At 35.1% G+C, this 17,365-nt stretch overlaps 1 protein-coding gene and 1 long non-coding RNA gene across 2 annotated transcripts in view; both read right to left on the bottom strand.

The window, feature by feature from the left end:
• Positions 1 to 5,931: 5,931 nt before the first annotated feature.
• LOC141426563 (uncharacterized) lies at positions 5,932 to 8,598 on the bottom strand. Its single transcript, XR_012451250.1, has 2 exons — positions 8,540 to 8,598; positions 5,932 to 7,544 (listed from the first exon to the last, which is right to left on the bottom strand). It is a non-coding gene; the product is annotated as an uncharacterized lncRNA (long non-coding RNA).
• A 4,285-nt stretch (positions 8,599 to 12,883) lies between these two features.
• Positions 12,884 to 17,365, bottom strand: part of Ac3 (Adenylate cyclase 3) — a 38,956-nt gene continuing 34,474 nt past the window's right edge. The window contains exon 21 of the mRNA XM_074084963.1: positions 12,884 to 13,060. Coding sequence (XP_073941064.1) covers positions 12,884 to 13,060 — 177 coding nt within the window. The remainder of the gene's footprint in view (positions 13,061 to 17,365) is intronic.

The raw sequence follows: 17,365 nt of genomic DNA, 5'->3' as shown, positions 1-17,365 counted from the left end.
CACTACTGCACTTGACCGGATTTTTTTTCTTTATTTTCTTCAATTCAATTCAATGTTCAATCAATTGAGTTTTTTTTTTAGGTGTATCATTAGAGTAGAATAAGAAAGGGGAAGCTTTTGCCCTGCAATGGGACACATTATAAGCTAGTTAAAAAAATTTTTTTCATACTTGTCTTCAAAATAAATCCTCAAAATTTCAATCTTATGTCATTTTCCTAACAAAGAATAGGGAGTGAAAATGGGGCGCGCTGGGGGCGGTGGCTTTGTCTGATTGTATCCAGAATCAGATCATAGGGGTTTTTCCGCCTTAAATAAAAGTACCAGGGCGACCGAGCTTTGCTCGGGCTAAAACTCGATAATAAGCGTTTTCCCAGAGATACGAGTAAGATCAAACTAGATCGATTTGTTATCCCCGAACACCCCTACATACCACATCTAAATCGTTGGAGCCGTTTCAGAGATTCTAATTACACACAAGAATTGCTCGTTTCACGCATTCACTGCCACCGATGCTGTGATAATTATTCATACATTTTGAACGCATATGTGCGTCGGTGGCACCTGTGGTCAGTCAAGTCAGGTGGCAGTGAATGCGTTAAAGGTATTAGATAGATAGATTCGACATAATGATCTACATCCCTCAGAAAATTTGTCTAGGATTATTTTAATGTTTTCATTACCATCAAATTAATGTGCAATTTCTGTAATTATCGATTATTATTAGGTAAGATTATGAAGATCAAGAATTTATGTGTTACAATCAGACCACAACACACAAGATACTATAAGTACGCTAAAAACAAATGCTTTTTTGCTTCAAGGATTATGTTACTTTTAAACGTTTATTAAATAAATAAATTAAACATTTAAAGATATTGCTTTATTTAATAAAATTATAGCCACGAAAAGTCCAACCTTTAGTTGTTGAGCTAAAATGTGTATAAAATTATTAATAGTCACAAATCACAGGAAGATAATTTATCACTAGAAAGAAAAAAAAATATCTTTCTAAATAGTATTAACTACGTACAATAATATCACGATTGAAAGTCCTACATTATGCCATAAAATATAATACCTACCTATGTTATACACGACTCTATTGAAGAATTCTCTAGTAAATAATTCATCTAGTACACGACTACGTATCTTAGTAGAATCCCCACAGTGGTAGATAGGTACGTACATTTCGATAAGTAGGCTAAATATTCTAGGCGACTTTTAACTAGAGTATACTTCCTAATGTTTTCTACAGAACTTAATATTTAGAGACAGTGTTAGGGAATGATAACATATGTACACGCTACTATGCTACGGACATGCGGACTATGCTAAATACATGAAGATGTACAAATGATGCAACGTAGACGTGTATAGATTTGTACACGAATCTTATTCAAATTATATAAGCTGGCGCTGGCATTCCGCACGGATGACCGTGCATTACATCGGTGCACTCATATTTATCGCACAACAGATTTCACATATTAACAATTTATTGTTGACCTATAAATAAATTATTTGATACAATATTTACGATACATATTTACCATGCTTAATAGGTACTTATTAATTATACAATATAAACTGACTTTAAGCGTATATGTTCGTTTACACTAGGTTATACATTAAAATTAAAACCCTATATAGTTTTCAGTTTGGGTTAAATAAATCATAAGTTGTTTCTCACATTTTTTTTATTCGACTGGATGGCAAACGAGCAAGTGGGTCTCCTGATGGTAAGAGATCACCACCGCCCATAAACATCTGCAACACCAGGGGTATTTCAGATGCGTTGCTAACCTAGAGGCCTAAGATGGGATACCTCAAGTGCCAGTAATTGCACCGGCTGTCTTACTCTCCACGCCGAAACACAACAGTGCAAGCACTGCTGCTTCACGGCAGGATTAGCGAGCAAGATGGTGGTAGCAATCCGGGCGGACCTTGCACAAGGTCCTACCACCATTACCACATTACACGCATTCATAGCTTCAAACTCAGCCTAATATTGAATGAGGTAATGTTTTACGAGCGGTGAGCGGAAACTGCAGACTCTGACTCTCTTGCGCGGATTTTATGGGCAAGGAGCAACATTAGGAGGAAACTAGTCAGTGTGGCGCACACTACACTGCGCTAGGTCGTCGCACACTGCGGCCGGCACTGCCTTGTACACTAAATGGTAGCTATCAGTTAGGGGTGGGATGTTCCTTTTATTATCTACCATCATTCTCATACTAGATAGCTATACTGCGAAAATATAGCAGCTCCTATTTATATTTATTTAATAATGACAGTGACATTCGATTTAGTTGCTCGCACAGTAGGTCATAGGTCATGCAGATGAGAGTACTCGTATGACGGATAGACGGCGACCGGCAGCGTAAGGTCAGCGTTATTAAATTGACAGGCTTCGTGAATGTTTTACTACTTTAGTGTTAACTATCAATCAAACATCCGAACGATGTTTATAAAAGATGTGCAATAATTATTACGGAACATCGATTTTCCTGCTATTAGCTGCAAGATAATCACTAAATTAGGGACAAGTGCCTAATTTAAACGCAAATAAAATGTTTTCACCATTGCAACTTAACAATCACGTCATAACGAAAGTTGTTAAAATTTCTTTTGAAATCAATCGTTTTCAAACTAAGTATTTCTAGCTCGAACTTAAGGGCATGAGTATATTTCTACAAATATTTTTACAAGCTCTGTAATTCAGGTACTTTAATTTTTTACCAACTCCAATGATTTTATAAATTATTTGTATATGTACTTACTGATAAAATTACAAAGCAGTTTTAGAAATCCCTTTATTGGTTATCTAGGTACACAACATCTCTTTTTTAAGGCACACCTAAAACATCTACTATGAAGATTAATATGCCAAAAGCACCTATAGCGAGTTAATGCTTATCAACTTTACCAAAAAAATATTATTTTTATCGCAAATTACAAGTACAACCAGCTGCATATTTGTTTACAGGAAGTGAAGCGCGACCTTTCCTAGAGCGAAAAATCTAAAAGTAACGTATGACGGCGCCCTCGGAGCCGCCATTATACCAGATCCACGCGCACGCGTTAAGGTCTAGCATTAGACTTGGATATCATACAAAGCCTCTAGACTTTGTCGTTACCATTTGTTCTAAAAATAATGCGCATGGTAGGTACGGTGTCTCGTTGCGCTATTACTAACTAAAATAAATAGCTCTACTATGTAAAAATTAACTGCGACATCTTTCTTTTATTTATCTTTTATGTTAGAACAAAGTTAAAAATAGACTAAGGGGCTGTTTCACCATCCATTGATTAGTGTTAACTGGCGGTTAGGTGTGATGCCATCTCTATTTGTTTTGTTCGAATAGACGGAGACGGCATCATATTTAACCGCCGGTTAACGCTAATAAATGGATGGTGAAACAGCCCCTAAGTCAGTTTTCTGTATCGGTTATGATAGTAAGGTGCCTGAATCGCTTAGGTTTAGTTATATGCTAAGTAAAGTTCGATGATAACTCACATCGGTCTCTAGCAAATGCTTCTAGTAGGTACTATTCAGAATACTTTCTCATTCGTGAATTGGCAAATATGAATTTAACTATTATCTATAGACTAGAACTGTACCTTGGGTATACATCATCAAACCTATGAAGTTATATCCCTTGTACTCGTATGATCCATCCAAAATAATAAGTAATGGTCGCTTATTTTTTTTTAAATACGATACAAAACATGAAAATAAGTTTTATTTTTTCCTACCCGGTTATATATTTTTTTTTCTAAATTTCCTCAAGAATCTCAAGATGAATACTAAAGCTACCACAAATATTGACTTAGAAGAAAAATGTTCTTTTGTTTAAGGGTTCACTGGTGCAACAGAGGGACGCCGGCTTCGGTGTCGGCGCGGCTGCCGCCGTTAGCGAGGGTGCCCGCGCCCCGCATTTCTTCCACACCCACTGCCAGCTACAACAACCATATATTAATACACACAAAAACCATTTTAGTATTGCTTTAACTCTCAGAAATAAAAGCTCGAAGCGCATCTAAATCTACAACTTGTCACATCAAAAATATACAGTTGGGTTACATAAAAATTGTCTGAACACTTTCCCTTCCAACAATATGTAAGGCTTTTCAAGTTCAAGACGCCATGAGAATTCCAGGGTTACTCCAAATGTAGCACCGTGAGTCACAAAAATACCGCCGTACACCGCGTTCTCAAAATGAAGGAGTTCGAAAATATTTGTGGCACGTTGTAAAAGAAATATTAGCAGGAAACATGGCAGGGAGAGTGTTGAAATTGATCCGGAATATTACAGCAGGTGTAGTGAAGGGTAGGGTCTGTGTATGACTGAAAACTTCTGTAAATAATCTTCAAGATTTTGGAATTGTGGCTGACAAAATATGGCATTTAAAACATTTAGGAGATGTTTTACCACCCATTGATTAATTTTATTTGACGGATAAATGTGATGCCGTCTCCATCTATTCAAGCAAAACAAACAGAGACGGCCGAGGGCACGTGCCCCCGATACGGTATTTTAGTGTGCTATGGAGATTCCATCACAGTACATATACCTACTTAGAAGCAAATCAAATTATCAGTTGTTAAAATATATGAATAAAATAACAGAAATTATTGTTTGCCTGTCCGGCCCTTGTGCCCCTCCCAGAAAAAAATCCTGGATCCGCCCTTTGGATCGCGAACTACTAAAGTACTTAATACCAATATCTAAAGCAAAACGTATACTTACAAAAAAAACTTAAACTTAAAGTGGTTCCACGGAATGACAAACTGAATAAGCACGTAATGTATGAGAAAAAATACTGGTGATTATTGTTTAAAATGTTAATTATGTTTAGTACATGTTTTACTGAATACCTACGTAATTATTACTTTTTAAGATACAATTCCAGTATCGCGGGTGCAACATTTTGACTCATTTAAATACTTATTTTTTTAATAAAAATAATTGGGATGCACCAAAAAAATAACCTATAGTTTTTATTTTATTTTTGGAAAGAATAGGATATTTTAAGATACTATTTTCATTGTTTTTGAATTTGGATGCGTATTTTTTTTTACGAAATGACGCTAGATGACGTCACAGTGAGACAGCCACGTTCCATTGACTAGAAAAAATCAGGTCGTACATAACATAATCTGTGACATTACAATTTGACAATAATGAGGGCTATCGCGTATGAGTTCGCCACTAGAGGCCCTAGTGTAGCGTGAGGTCTCCGAAATGTCAAATCTCATAGTTTTTGGGTGAGCTACGCGGGTTTATTTATAATTAGAATAATTTTGTGAATATTTTGCAATATCTGAAATTAATTATGGCAAATATGCGTTCCGGGGCAATGAATGTCTGTGTTTTGAGACAGTTTTGTCTTTCGGAAACCTTTGTCCTCCCTTTTTTCCGAATAAAACGGGGATTATGCAACACTGTGGTATGCTCGATATTTTTATGGTAAGGTTTTAAAGTGTATTAAATATGATTTTAATCTAAACTTTGTTTTCACGCCCGTAATAACAGACTTTGAAAGCCATACTTAAAAACCTCACGCAACCGTGCGCCATCTAGTGAGACAAAAAATTATAGCCCTCATTCAAGCACGGCTTAGGGTCCTAAATGAACCATGACAAATAGTTTTATTTATTTCTCTTCTTTCAGCTTCGATTATTCCTATGTTTGTTTAATGGTGTGATAGTAAATAGATATTTTTATTTAAATCTGATATTTAAATTCTTTTGTATTTACTTGTAACGTAGTAATTTAATAATTTAATTTGTAAAAATGCATTGGAAATACTCGTATACATTTTGGACTTTACGATAAATGACAACTGTTTAAAGCCGGGTGCGCATCATGTGATTAAAGTTCTATCTTTGTCACTATTTGCTATTATAAGCAGGACAGCAACACTTACTTAAATTTTGTTTATTTAATTCAGTTTATCACATTTTTGGAATCTGATTTCTGAAAACGCTTCACAAAGCCTATTGCTCCAAATGGTTTTCGATTTATTATATGTTGTAAAAAATTGGGACATCCGAATTGTAATACAATATTGTCTTATACATTTTTTACTATTATTTATAATTAGTTTTCATTTACTATTCAGTTTTTAAGCAGATATTTAATTTAAAGCATAGAATAAGTAATAGTTTTATAGTACATAGTAAAAATATCGTCTAGACAAACCATACGGCATAAGGCCACGCAAAACAGAACCTTCGTTAAGCAGCACTCCGTAAACTCATTCGTGTTATAGATAATTGTCTGCTTAAGTCAAAATTATTTTTATTTGTGTGATATGTATTTTATTTAAATTAAATGAGTAGCTTAACTTCAAATCAAATTCTGAATTTTTAAATAAAAGGGCAAATTAAAAATCAAAAACCCGACTACCTTAAAAATACTAATAGAAGAAAACAAGTCTAGTGGGCTAGAACTTTGTTAAGTAGCTAACTTAAAGTTCAACAGTCGGGACACATTAGGTAAGAATTTTTGAGCGTCACGATTTAAATGAAATGGAATTTTTGAAAGCTTACAATTTGGCGCCAAAAATCCGCCATTTCATTTCTCAAGAATTTCATGTACCCAGTGTCACTCGCGACATTAAGACGAATCCAATGACGTATTATTTATCAAAATCGGTTCAGCCGTTGAGTAGTTACGAGAGGACATAGGAATAGACATACCTACATACATACATACGCGTCAAACACATAACCCTCCTTCTTCGCAGTCGGGTAAAAACTACTTTTGTTACAATTTCGATCGGTTAAGTATAATTCTGTGTGGTTTTTAAGAAAAATACAGTTAAAATCATAATATTATATCAAAATCAGATAAATCCATATATGACCGGTTTTTTCAAATGAAAGTAAGTCCATCCAAGCCAATCAGTGAAAGAAAATTGTTTTTTTTTTACAGTTTTTTTTTCAACTAGAATCCAGAATCCAAGTTTGGATCGAATCGAAATTGTACAAATCCACATTTAATTTTTTTAAAGATAGATAAATTGCAATCGACTATATCAAATGAGGTAAATCCAATAAACATTTTATTTTTTGTAAAGAATGGATGGATTTACTCGTAATGCTGAATTTTTACCGAACAGGATCGCTTTATTAATTGCTCTATATAGCCATAATAAAAAAATCTTGCCTTCACCGCATTAACTTTTTTTACAATTATCTCCCAAATGGTTAGATAGAGTGGATTTATCTGAGTTTGAAGTTACGCGACTCAAATTTAGATGACTTGTGATGATGATTAATGACGTTTTTTGACTATCCCGTAGGAACTACTTCAGATAACGGGACACACGTACGTGTTATTTCCCGTGATAACTATCCATGTGCCAAATTTAATCAAAATTCGGTCAGTCGTTTTTCCTGGACAGAATAACTCCAAACTTTCGCATAGTATTAGTAAGATGAGAAAGAACCTTATATATAAACAATACTTAATCAATAAGCACTACAGTTGCAGCAAAAATAAATGGATAAGTATTCCATTTAATTATTTTTTCACCTCAGCACCTCAAACAGGCAGGTTTTACTATGAGACATCAGTGAGCAAAATCGCATTTTGCACACTCCGTGAGACAAAGTAACTTTTTAATTTTTTTTTAAATGCTGAGTACAGTGTTGGGTCTACTCACCAAATTCCAAATATTTGAACTTTTCTTGATCTGTCATTTCACTTCAACACGAAAAAAGCGAGAGATAGGATCCAATGTGTTGATTACAATCTTAAATTAAATTTTTGGTATTAAAAATATATTGATACCTAATAAATTACATGACATCGAAATATTTCCAAAATGTAAATTTTCTCGATCTTTTAATAAAGTATACAACCTCGTTGCACGAAAACCGCTTCTCTTGTTTTTTTTTTTATAAAAGAATTCTGTTTACTGCCTCTACAGTTGGAATAAATATTTGTTAAATTGTACGAATTTTTACAAATCTATTTATGCTTATGTAATATTTATAAATCTTAATAAAATTCATATTTAAAGGTTAATAATAATAATAAATATACTTTTATTGTCCAACCTTTTAATGACCCAAGATGAGGCTTTTTGCAGTATTAAAAAATAAGTGTGACATTATAACAAGATCAAATTACAATGCATGTTATGAGTATGAGATTTGTATTGTATCTACTGGACACTTTGTTATGGTTTTAAATGTGATTATTATGTTTGTTTCTTAATAATCGGATTAAATAAAAAAATGTGTTTGTTTTATAAACAGGTAGCTAAGTATATGGGGTTTTACTCTTATGTTACATTTAAATGATGTTCTCGCTGCTGAGGTGAAAAACTGTATGTGTCACACGAGACCAAAGTTTTTTTGCATCTCGTGTATTTGAAATCACTTGCTGCTCTCAGGATTCTAACCTAGAATCACTCACTGACGCTCGTGATTCAATTATAGAATCCTTCGCTAACTCGGGATTCAAAATCAACACTCGCAACAAAAAACAACTTTGCTCTCTTGGTGCACAAATAACTATTTCACACCTCTCCTTCAGAAATAACTATTTCAGACCAGTTTTTACTTTTACTGGTAACTAAAAAGCATGATTAAATATGTATATAAATTACAACATACAATCGTCACTGGTCGGTCGGTGAGGTCTTGATTGTAGCTTGCAGATGATGAACCAATTTTCTAGCACTGACCCCCGTTTGTCACAGTCTGTCACAGAATTTATTAACTACTGTTTAAATAACAATCGTATCTAATTTTATAAGAGTAAGTATCATTCTATTTTAATCAGGTGTATATGTATTTATGTTGTGAACCAAGTGATAAATCGGTATTTTTTCATAATCCCGGGCATAATGTCTATCCCCTATCGGGCAAAGTATAAAAAACATGCCTCAAGACGTTTTTTTTATTTTGACGTAAAATTTAATGAATCTATTAAACATCTATCAAAATATGTAAAGTAAGTTCTTAATGGTAGAATTAAATTCTGGCTCACACCTTTGGTCACAGTTGAACCTAACACGCTCCTCCTAACTTTCCAAATGAATGAAGATAATGAAGTTTAGATAATAATTATCACTTTGCCTGGTATAGCTTGTCATTATTTATAATGCCCGGGCATTATAGATAATACCCTTATTAATCACTTGGTCCATAACATACATATTGAGAATCATAACTATTTAATATAGAAAAAAGCCTATCTTGGCAAAAATATTTGAGTAACGACTTGTATGAGTAATGCATACATCATTACTATTTTTCATGCCTGCTTTTCCGATATCCACTACAATCATAATATCTTTTGAAATTTTAATTTAAGTATGTACAGTCGAGCAAAAATTTGATTAAAGATATGTGAACACGACTCTTGTTCACGGCGTAGAAGCATGTTCAGATACCTATTTTTGATCGAGTTCTTGCTCAGAAGTTTAAGAACCCGACTGTACATACATATCGTGGTCCACGCAGAGATCTGTGGTAAGAGGTGTTTCAAGAGTTCTGAGCGGCCTGGCCGATCAGGGCGGGCGGGACGCGGCCTGTCCGGGTAGACTGTCCAGAGCGACTTTACTGTCATCTTCCAGAAATTTATCTTATCTTGGGTATTTCCTTTTAAAAGTTATTTTTTCAATCAGATTGACTTTTGCCTGTTAAAATACAGCACCGAGTAAGTAGGTGATATGAGTTGAAATTGTTATTTTTTTTTTTTTTTTCGTTTGGTAAATTTTATTTAGTTAAAAACAAACATAATAAAACATAATTAAACTATAGATAGAAAATTTGGCCTAAATCGCCGTCAATGGGTAAGGTGCCCAGAAGGCTGGCCGTATTTCCTCGTTGTATAGCGATACTTATACGCTGTGCGAAATAGTGGCCAGCCCTCTGGTCGCCCGAGGCCTCTATTAGGCGCGTCGACAAATCTTTATACAGCCGACGCGCACTTGGCCCCAAGTCCCCAAGGTTTCAACACCAAATGCCGCAAACATGTAGCTGGTTCCCAGGGCGGCATATTTGCGGCGTTTGAGGCTTTCAGCCGAAGATGCCGCAGCGCCAGCGGTGACGCTGGTGAATGGAACATGGGACGGTGCTAGGGTATCAACGCAAGTGGCATCCCAAACTAGCGGCCGACCCATGCTCCAAGGTACCAGCGACATTCCGTCAGGCCTCTTGCCGTCGTTCCTGGCCAGCCCGCTGGGCTCGAGGACTGCCGGAACTCTTGCACTGACAAGGGCCCGACGGATGATGTCGTTAATGCTGGCATGGCGGGAGATCCTACCAGCGCTCCGGACACATGAGAGGCCATGGTGACCCAGTATGTCCACCATGGCGCCGCATTGACAACAATTGAAATTGAATTACTAGAGTTTTATGTTTTGGTTCGTATATAAAGGTTATGGTATACTATACATTAGTTCCTAATAAAAAAATCATGTTTTCTTTTAATTTCAATATTTGTCTATTAACTATGGTGTCTTTATTCATTGATGTCTAAAGTTGATGTCAAAAAGCTCTTAGGTTTTCTTAACAGTAGACATGTACGCGTAACAGTAGAGTTTTGGAAAATATTTTTTACGTTACGTTACAGGTTTTGGACATAATATATTAATCTGTTGAACTAGGTCATCTTGTTATTAGAAGCATGTATCTATTCATTAATCATCCATCCCAGATCACGCAAGGTCAAAAATGAGTAAACGTGACCTTGTAATAAGTTCATGGCAACCAAAACAAACACAAAATTCATTATTTTCCCTACTAATATCTACATTAGTAATATCATGATTCATTCCTGACGTCGCAATACCTACTTACTATTACTAAATATATTTTAATTAATTAACACTGTATTATATCGTCATATCGTCACTTGAACGACTCTACTATGCCTTCAGGAAAAGCGTGATTAATTTACTAGCTCTATTAGGCTCATACAACTTGTATTGTAAATGTTACAAGCAAGGTGAGGTTCCCGTCCAATTTTCAGCTAAACCGTTGAATTTATAAACGTTTCAACCTTTAACTGTATTGCGTGTCATTGAAAACAAAACGATAACTCCCAATCGACGACACCTTGCTGTCACCTCTATTACTCGTACCTACTAATGTAATGACATAAAATTAAAGATTGCACTACAGTGACAGGGAAGTTTAACTTATGTAAGAATTCTCGAAGTATAACAGACTTTTTCATTATTTTAAGTTCCCAATCCACATTCAGCCCGAGTGGGATAAATATAAAGTGGGGTAAATATAATAATAAACTAAACTAAAATAATTTTACACAAACAAGAACAAGATAGAAGGAAAACGATAATATGATCTCTTCTGTCTTGAGTACATCTCCCAATTTCATAGAAAAGCAGAAACACAACCGAAACCATTATCTTTACTATGCCTCTATTGTATACTCATACTATACTCATACTATACTCATAGTGCTATGCTATGCCCATTAATAAGCTATTAAAAAAAAACCATTATTTTTTTACTAAAATTAACTAGGTCCTAATTAATACGAATGAGTCACGATAATTTTTACTTTTGTTAATTATTATTACCGACAAGCTTGTTTAGCCACTAATTCACTTTAAATAAAATAAAATGTAAAAAAATGAATTAAAATACAAAAAGTTTGTAATCACTAGCTGTTGCCCGCAACTTTGTTTACATACCGCAGGAGTTTTGCACTTTCCCAGGATAAAAAGTAGCCTGTGTTAATCTAGGGTGATGAATGACAGGCTACAATTTTTTTGTAAAGATTTTGAATAAATATAATCTGTACTTTCAAATATTACCTATACATGCCAACAAATACACAAATAATAGTAGATTATTGTCGTAGCCTGGAAGTAGGCAATTGCTGGCTGAGTATGAGTATTAAACGGACGAGATTGCGAGTCCGTTTAACTAATACGAAGCCAGCAATTGCTATTCCAGCCGAGACTAATATAAAGCTTTTCTCAAAAATGGTGAATAATTCTGAAATAGAATAAACTTTTTCTCAAAATATATTGTGAAATTTAATTTTATTCCAATATTTTTCTTATGCTTTCCCGCCTTTTTTCATTAAAAATAAACTGCAGGAGTATTTTTCCACCGAAAACACAACAAGCTATATCAGACCCAATAGAAAAAGTCCGGAGTTCCAACAAAATATCTGATACCGGCCATTCGACTTGGCTGTATACGACTTGGGCCAACATTTCCATGGCCTTTTTAACTTTAAAAAAAAATGTGACTGATTGCAGGCGCGCTAATTCATTATTGTCGAGCTAGCGCGCCTGCAATCTTTTTAACTTTTTAATTTTTCGCTGACCATAAACTATGCACTTCACCTTCTGATATGTAAAGAATAATGTCAACTTTTACGGACATTTTTGAGAAAAGAATATTTCTCTATATTATAATATGTTAGTAAAGGATAGATGGGTAAAATGTTGTAAGTCAATGTCACCCACTTGCAGTTGTCAGATTTACGTGAAATTCGGTTAGACGACAATGCAAGTATAGTCAAGAATATAATGGTGTCGCGCTGTCATCGTTCATCCACCATTACCTCTCATATTTCGTTTTCTAGATTTTTTTTTACCGTACAACGGCAAAAACTACTAGACACTGGCAAAATTGTCCTCCGATGGACAGAGCCATATTTTTTTAAAGAAACAACAACAACAACAAGTATAGTCAATACAAGTAACGTCAGTAAAAAAGGCTTACGTTAAGGCTACGTATACACGCACTATGCGGTTAGCCACGCGGTTTTAGCGTGCAGGCCCTCTTCAAAGTATTAGCAAAGAGGCAGCGCGCTCAAGCCGCACGGCTAGCCGCATTGTGCGTACGTAACCTTAGAATATCGCACTGTAACAAATATTAATTGTTATTTAAACTATCTACCTGTATACACCCAGCTTTACCGGTGCTTTCCATCCGGGAAGCGACATTGACAGTGTTGCCCCAAATGTCATAGTGGGGTTTGCGCGCGCCAATCACGCCAGCCGTGATCGGACCGTGGTTCACGCCCATTCGTAGCACGAAATGATTGAAGGACTGAAAAATTCAATATAAAATTGTTGTGCTTTACCATAGTTTTGTAACTTAACTGATTATTACGTAGCAATAGGTTTTGACCACGGCACGCTGGATTGTTTTAAAATTCAAAATTTGGTAATTCCGGCGCGGGTAAGTATCTAGAATAAAATGTCAATCCGAAATAATACAAAACTCAATGCCTACCATCATGATCTCAATTTCATCAGTAACGGTAGGTGGAGACTAGAAGTTTGACCTAAGACCACCTCTGAGGGTAAACCCTTACCAACTGATTTCGTAGCCGTCATTAATAACATTACTATTAAATAATCATAAGTAAACCTTTTATTGTACGAAAATAATGAAACAAACACAATTGATGAACATTGAGATAGAATATACAAAAATTAACTTATTCTCAGACGGTATGTCTACCAGTCAACATTTAAGTGGGTGAGAGGAGCATTCAGTTAAGGACCGAGAAAGAGTGCTCTATGTTTTATGCGACAAATGCGATGCGTTTGACGCAAATCAATTCATCATCATCATGTCAGCCGAAAGACTCACTTGGGGGGAAAATGCCTTAGTCGCCACGCTTGGCAGGCGGGTTGGCGACCGCAGTTATATCCGATAGTTCGCGGAGGACGCTGCTGCCCATCCTCCGGTTCAAATCAATTTGCATCAGATAATTTAATTACAAAACATTGTCTTAAGTATGCGGTGAGCGCAGCGGCAAACGCATGTTTGTTAAGCACAGTACTTTTATTGAAGCATGGTGCGGGTGACAGGTGTCAATATCAAAAGACTAGAGAGTCAAAGTGTCGAAACTTGAGTCGATAAAACTAATAATTAAAAGTCTTAATCATAATTAATGTCATCATTAATCCGATCATTACGCTAATTTTAGTAAAATTCTAGGTTGAAATATTATTTGCCACTTAAGTAAGGCTAAACGGAGTTTACAAGAATATTCATTACCTACTTACCAATTAATAAGTACCGATATAACACGAGATTCATTAGGCCCATCACTAAACGAGTCTCTGGTGTTACGTTAGATGCATATTACGTTTCTTCACTTAATTGTGCTTTGAATTTAATTAATTGATTATAAAAATCTGGTAGCTTAAATTTATTTCGTATAACATAGTTCTTTATGTTCAAATATTTTACGCCAGCCATATTCAGGCTACAACTGAAATGTACTTCTATATATTTAGACCGCAGCAATTTTTTTGAGTAAAACGGAACGAGCATTAAGTGTCACCCGCACCATGCAAGAATGAAAGCACTGTACATTGCGTGGATGTGATTGGTTAGATTAGATAAGCGCCAAACGCATTTCTAAAACAACCGAGCGCTTATGTTTAAAAGTCAGAAATAGTGAGAGCTACAATACAATGCTAAATAACACAATAAATAATATAATATATAGACTCACTAGCTTTTGCCCGCGGCTTCGCTCGCGTTAAATTCGGGGTAACATACATTTACTTTCTACCATCCTTTTTTCTTGTTTTGGTTGATTTTTCAGAGACAGACAAACGTTGTTTTAGACAAAGGGTGCAAATTTAGAATTCAAAAATCAACCTACATACGTAATTAATGATAATTCGTACCAACTTTGAAACCCTGTTTCGCTGATTCGGGGGTGGAATATAATAGAAAACGTTAAAGTACTACGCATTTCTTTTGCCCGCGACTTCATACACAATATAGGATTATCCCCCTAACGCCCAGAGTCCTTTATAAAGGACTTATTGTAATTTTAAATCAAACTCTGTCATAAATGACAAAGTTTGATGTTCATAAATCAAAAATTTGACTTGGGCGTTAGGTTTTTTTATTTATTTTTATTTAGGTACTGTTTTACATAATAGGTTTACAAAGTTGGCCACTATTGGAAACCTCTGGGGTTTAAGTAATCCTACTCGTAGTCGGCGAGATCACGCAGATCGATGCTCTTGCTTTTATTATTAATTACTTATAATATAGGTAGGTTAATCTAAACATCCTAGGTATATAGTTATATCCCTAGAAAATGTAAAGTTCCCACGGGACATGAATTACTGTTATGATCTATTTTAATATTCTTAATTGTCGATGAGAGACACATTGTAGCTTTTTATTATTGAATGAATTTTGAAAATTGGGCCCAAAATTGAATTCACTTATTTTTATTCTGCGGAAAATTTGCATTATAAAATGTAATCTATATATTGTAAAATTTCGTATCTGTGCTATCAGCCCTTGAGGAGTTCCGTCATCAGCAGACGACCCTGGCTGCAGCATCAGGTCAGGTGGTGTATTCATATAAACGCATTGTCATTGAAATTTAACAATAATGTAGTCTTTTGTGTGTGCCATCAACTTTTGAGGAGTTCCCTTCTACAGAGACGATCCTGGCCAATATGAGCAGGATGTCACTGCTAAATTATTGTATTGTTACCAGATTTACATCAGTTTGCCAAATCTCCAGTCTCTAGTTTTATTAGTTTAGCTTGTGCGTTTTCTGATTCAGTTGGCGTATAAAATCCTCTATATTCGTTTTATCCCGTGGGATTTTCGAAAAATCTTTGACACTGTTTTACATAAGTAAATAAATAAAAAAAATGTTTATTTGAAAATATACAGTGGTTGACAAGAATTACCATTACTAGCACTAGGATTCGCCTGTAACGCGGGGAACCAGTTAAAATTATATTAGATAATTAATTCTGGTTATAACTGGCTTAACTAGGATACAAAACCTTAGTTTAGCTATAAAACTTACTTAAAACAAAGGAATCACAATAATGGTAGTCAGATCACATAAATATAGGTTACAAAGTGCTTAAGAGATCGTATCTAAAATGGCTTCAGTGTCATCGTCGTAACTCATGGAATGCAGTAGCTGTGTGAATGCAGTAGGAATGCAGTAGTATGTTAGTATATCTACCTGCATGCCAAATTTGGAGTCTCTAATATTTATAATTACGGAGTTAGGGCCAATTTTAAGCGAAAATATAAGTACCTACAATTTATTCCCTATCCAGGGGGAATTTTGACAAAACCTGTTTTTTTTTTAGCTGTTACTATATTACCTACTTGCATGCCAAATGTGAAGTCTCTAATAATTATACTTAAAGAAATAGGGCCATTTTGAAGTGAAAATATAAATCGCATTTATTTCCTATCCCGTTGTAATTTCGAAAAATCCTTTTTTAGTGCGCGTCTACCGCGTCTACATCTACTAAGGAATATATATACCAAATTTCAAGTTTCTAGGCCCAGCGGTTTAGGCTGTACGTTGATCTATAAGTCAGTCAGTCAGTCAGTTTCTTCTTTTATATATATAACATTTAAAATAAAACTATCAAAAAAATCTACTATTACAGTAGGTACAAATTATTGAGGGTATTATAGGTTGATCCAGAATCATTCTGTATAGCAAGCTTACACATACGTGCTGTAAATCAACGACACAAGCAAATTAATAGTTATTTATGTGGCTGATACATAATGCCTAATTATGTACAGTCGCATACATAATTTTATCTACATGCATACCTATCATAAGTTTTCTACAATATGTTCAGATATACCTGCATTTTAACCGACTTCAAAAAAGGAGGAGGTTATCAATTCGGTTGTGTTTTTTTTATGTTTGTTACCTCATAACCGTCATTTATGAACCGATTTGAAATTTTTTTTTTGCGTTCGTTTCGGAATGTCTTCATTTAGATCCCATAAGCACCAAATCAGGATCTGATGATTGGATCTTAAGGAAATAGAGGGAACTCTTCAAATGTAGTAGGGACACCTATAGTACCTAAATATAGGATATATTTAGTAGTAACTCGTGCATTTGCTCTTGAAAATCATCATTTGGTGAAGTGGAACTGATGATGAAGCCCACAGTTGACCATCGGAGTTACTACTCAATAACAAGTATTTCACGGGTTAAATTTTGGTTAGAGTTTGGTTGGTAAGCATTTTATGCTCCTCGTAATGCATATGGTAAAACGGGTGGTGAAGCACCAGGACTCCTCAATAATGAACGTCTCTGCATCGGAAAAAGTAATCTTTCGTAAAAGGTAACGAGCAGTTGATATTAAAATATTGTATCTTAGATTATTTACACTAAAAAGCGTGAAAAAAAATTATAACAAAAAATTGAACCGACTACAAAAAGATATGAAAATAATTTTCTACCAGTCTGTAGTCGGTCGTTGCCTCAGCATGAGGCAGCAGGAGTGATTGAAGGCATTGAAGCCCAATATAATGTGCGTAGGTGAGGTAGATGACTATAGGTCCACCCACTCCTGCTGGCCCTCGTGCTGA

This window comes from Choristoneura fumiferana, chromosome 3, assembly GCF_025370935.1.
Source record: "Choristoneura fumiferana chromosome 3, NRCan_CFum_1, whole genome shotgun sequence".
NCBI classification, from domain to species: Eukaryota; Metazoa; Arthropoda; class Insecta; order Lepidoptera; family Tortricidae; genus Choristoneura; species Choristoneura fumiferana.
The sequence above is the reverse complement of the archived record's forward strand: the minus strand, read 5'-3'. Positions and strand labels throughout refer to the sequence as shown.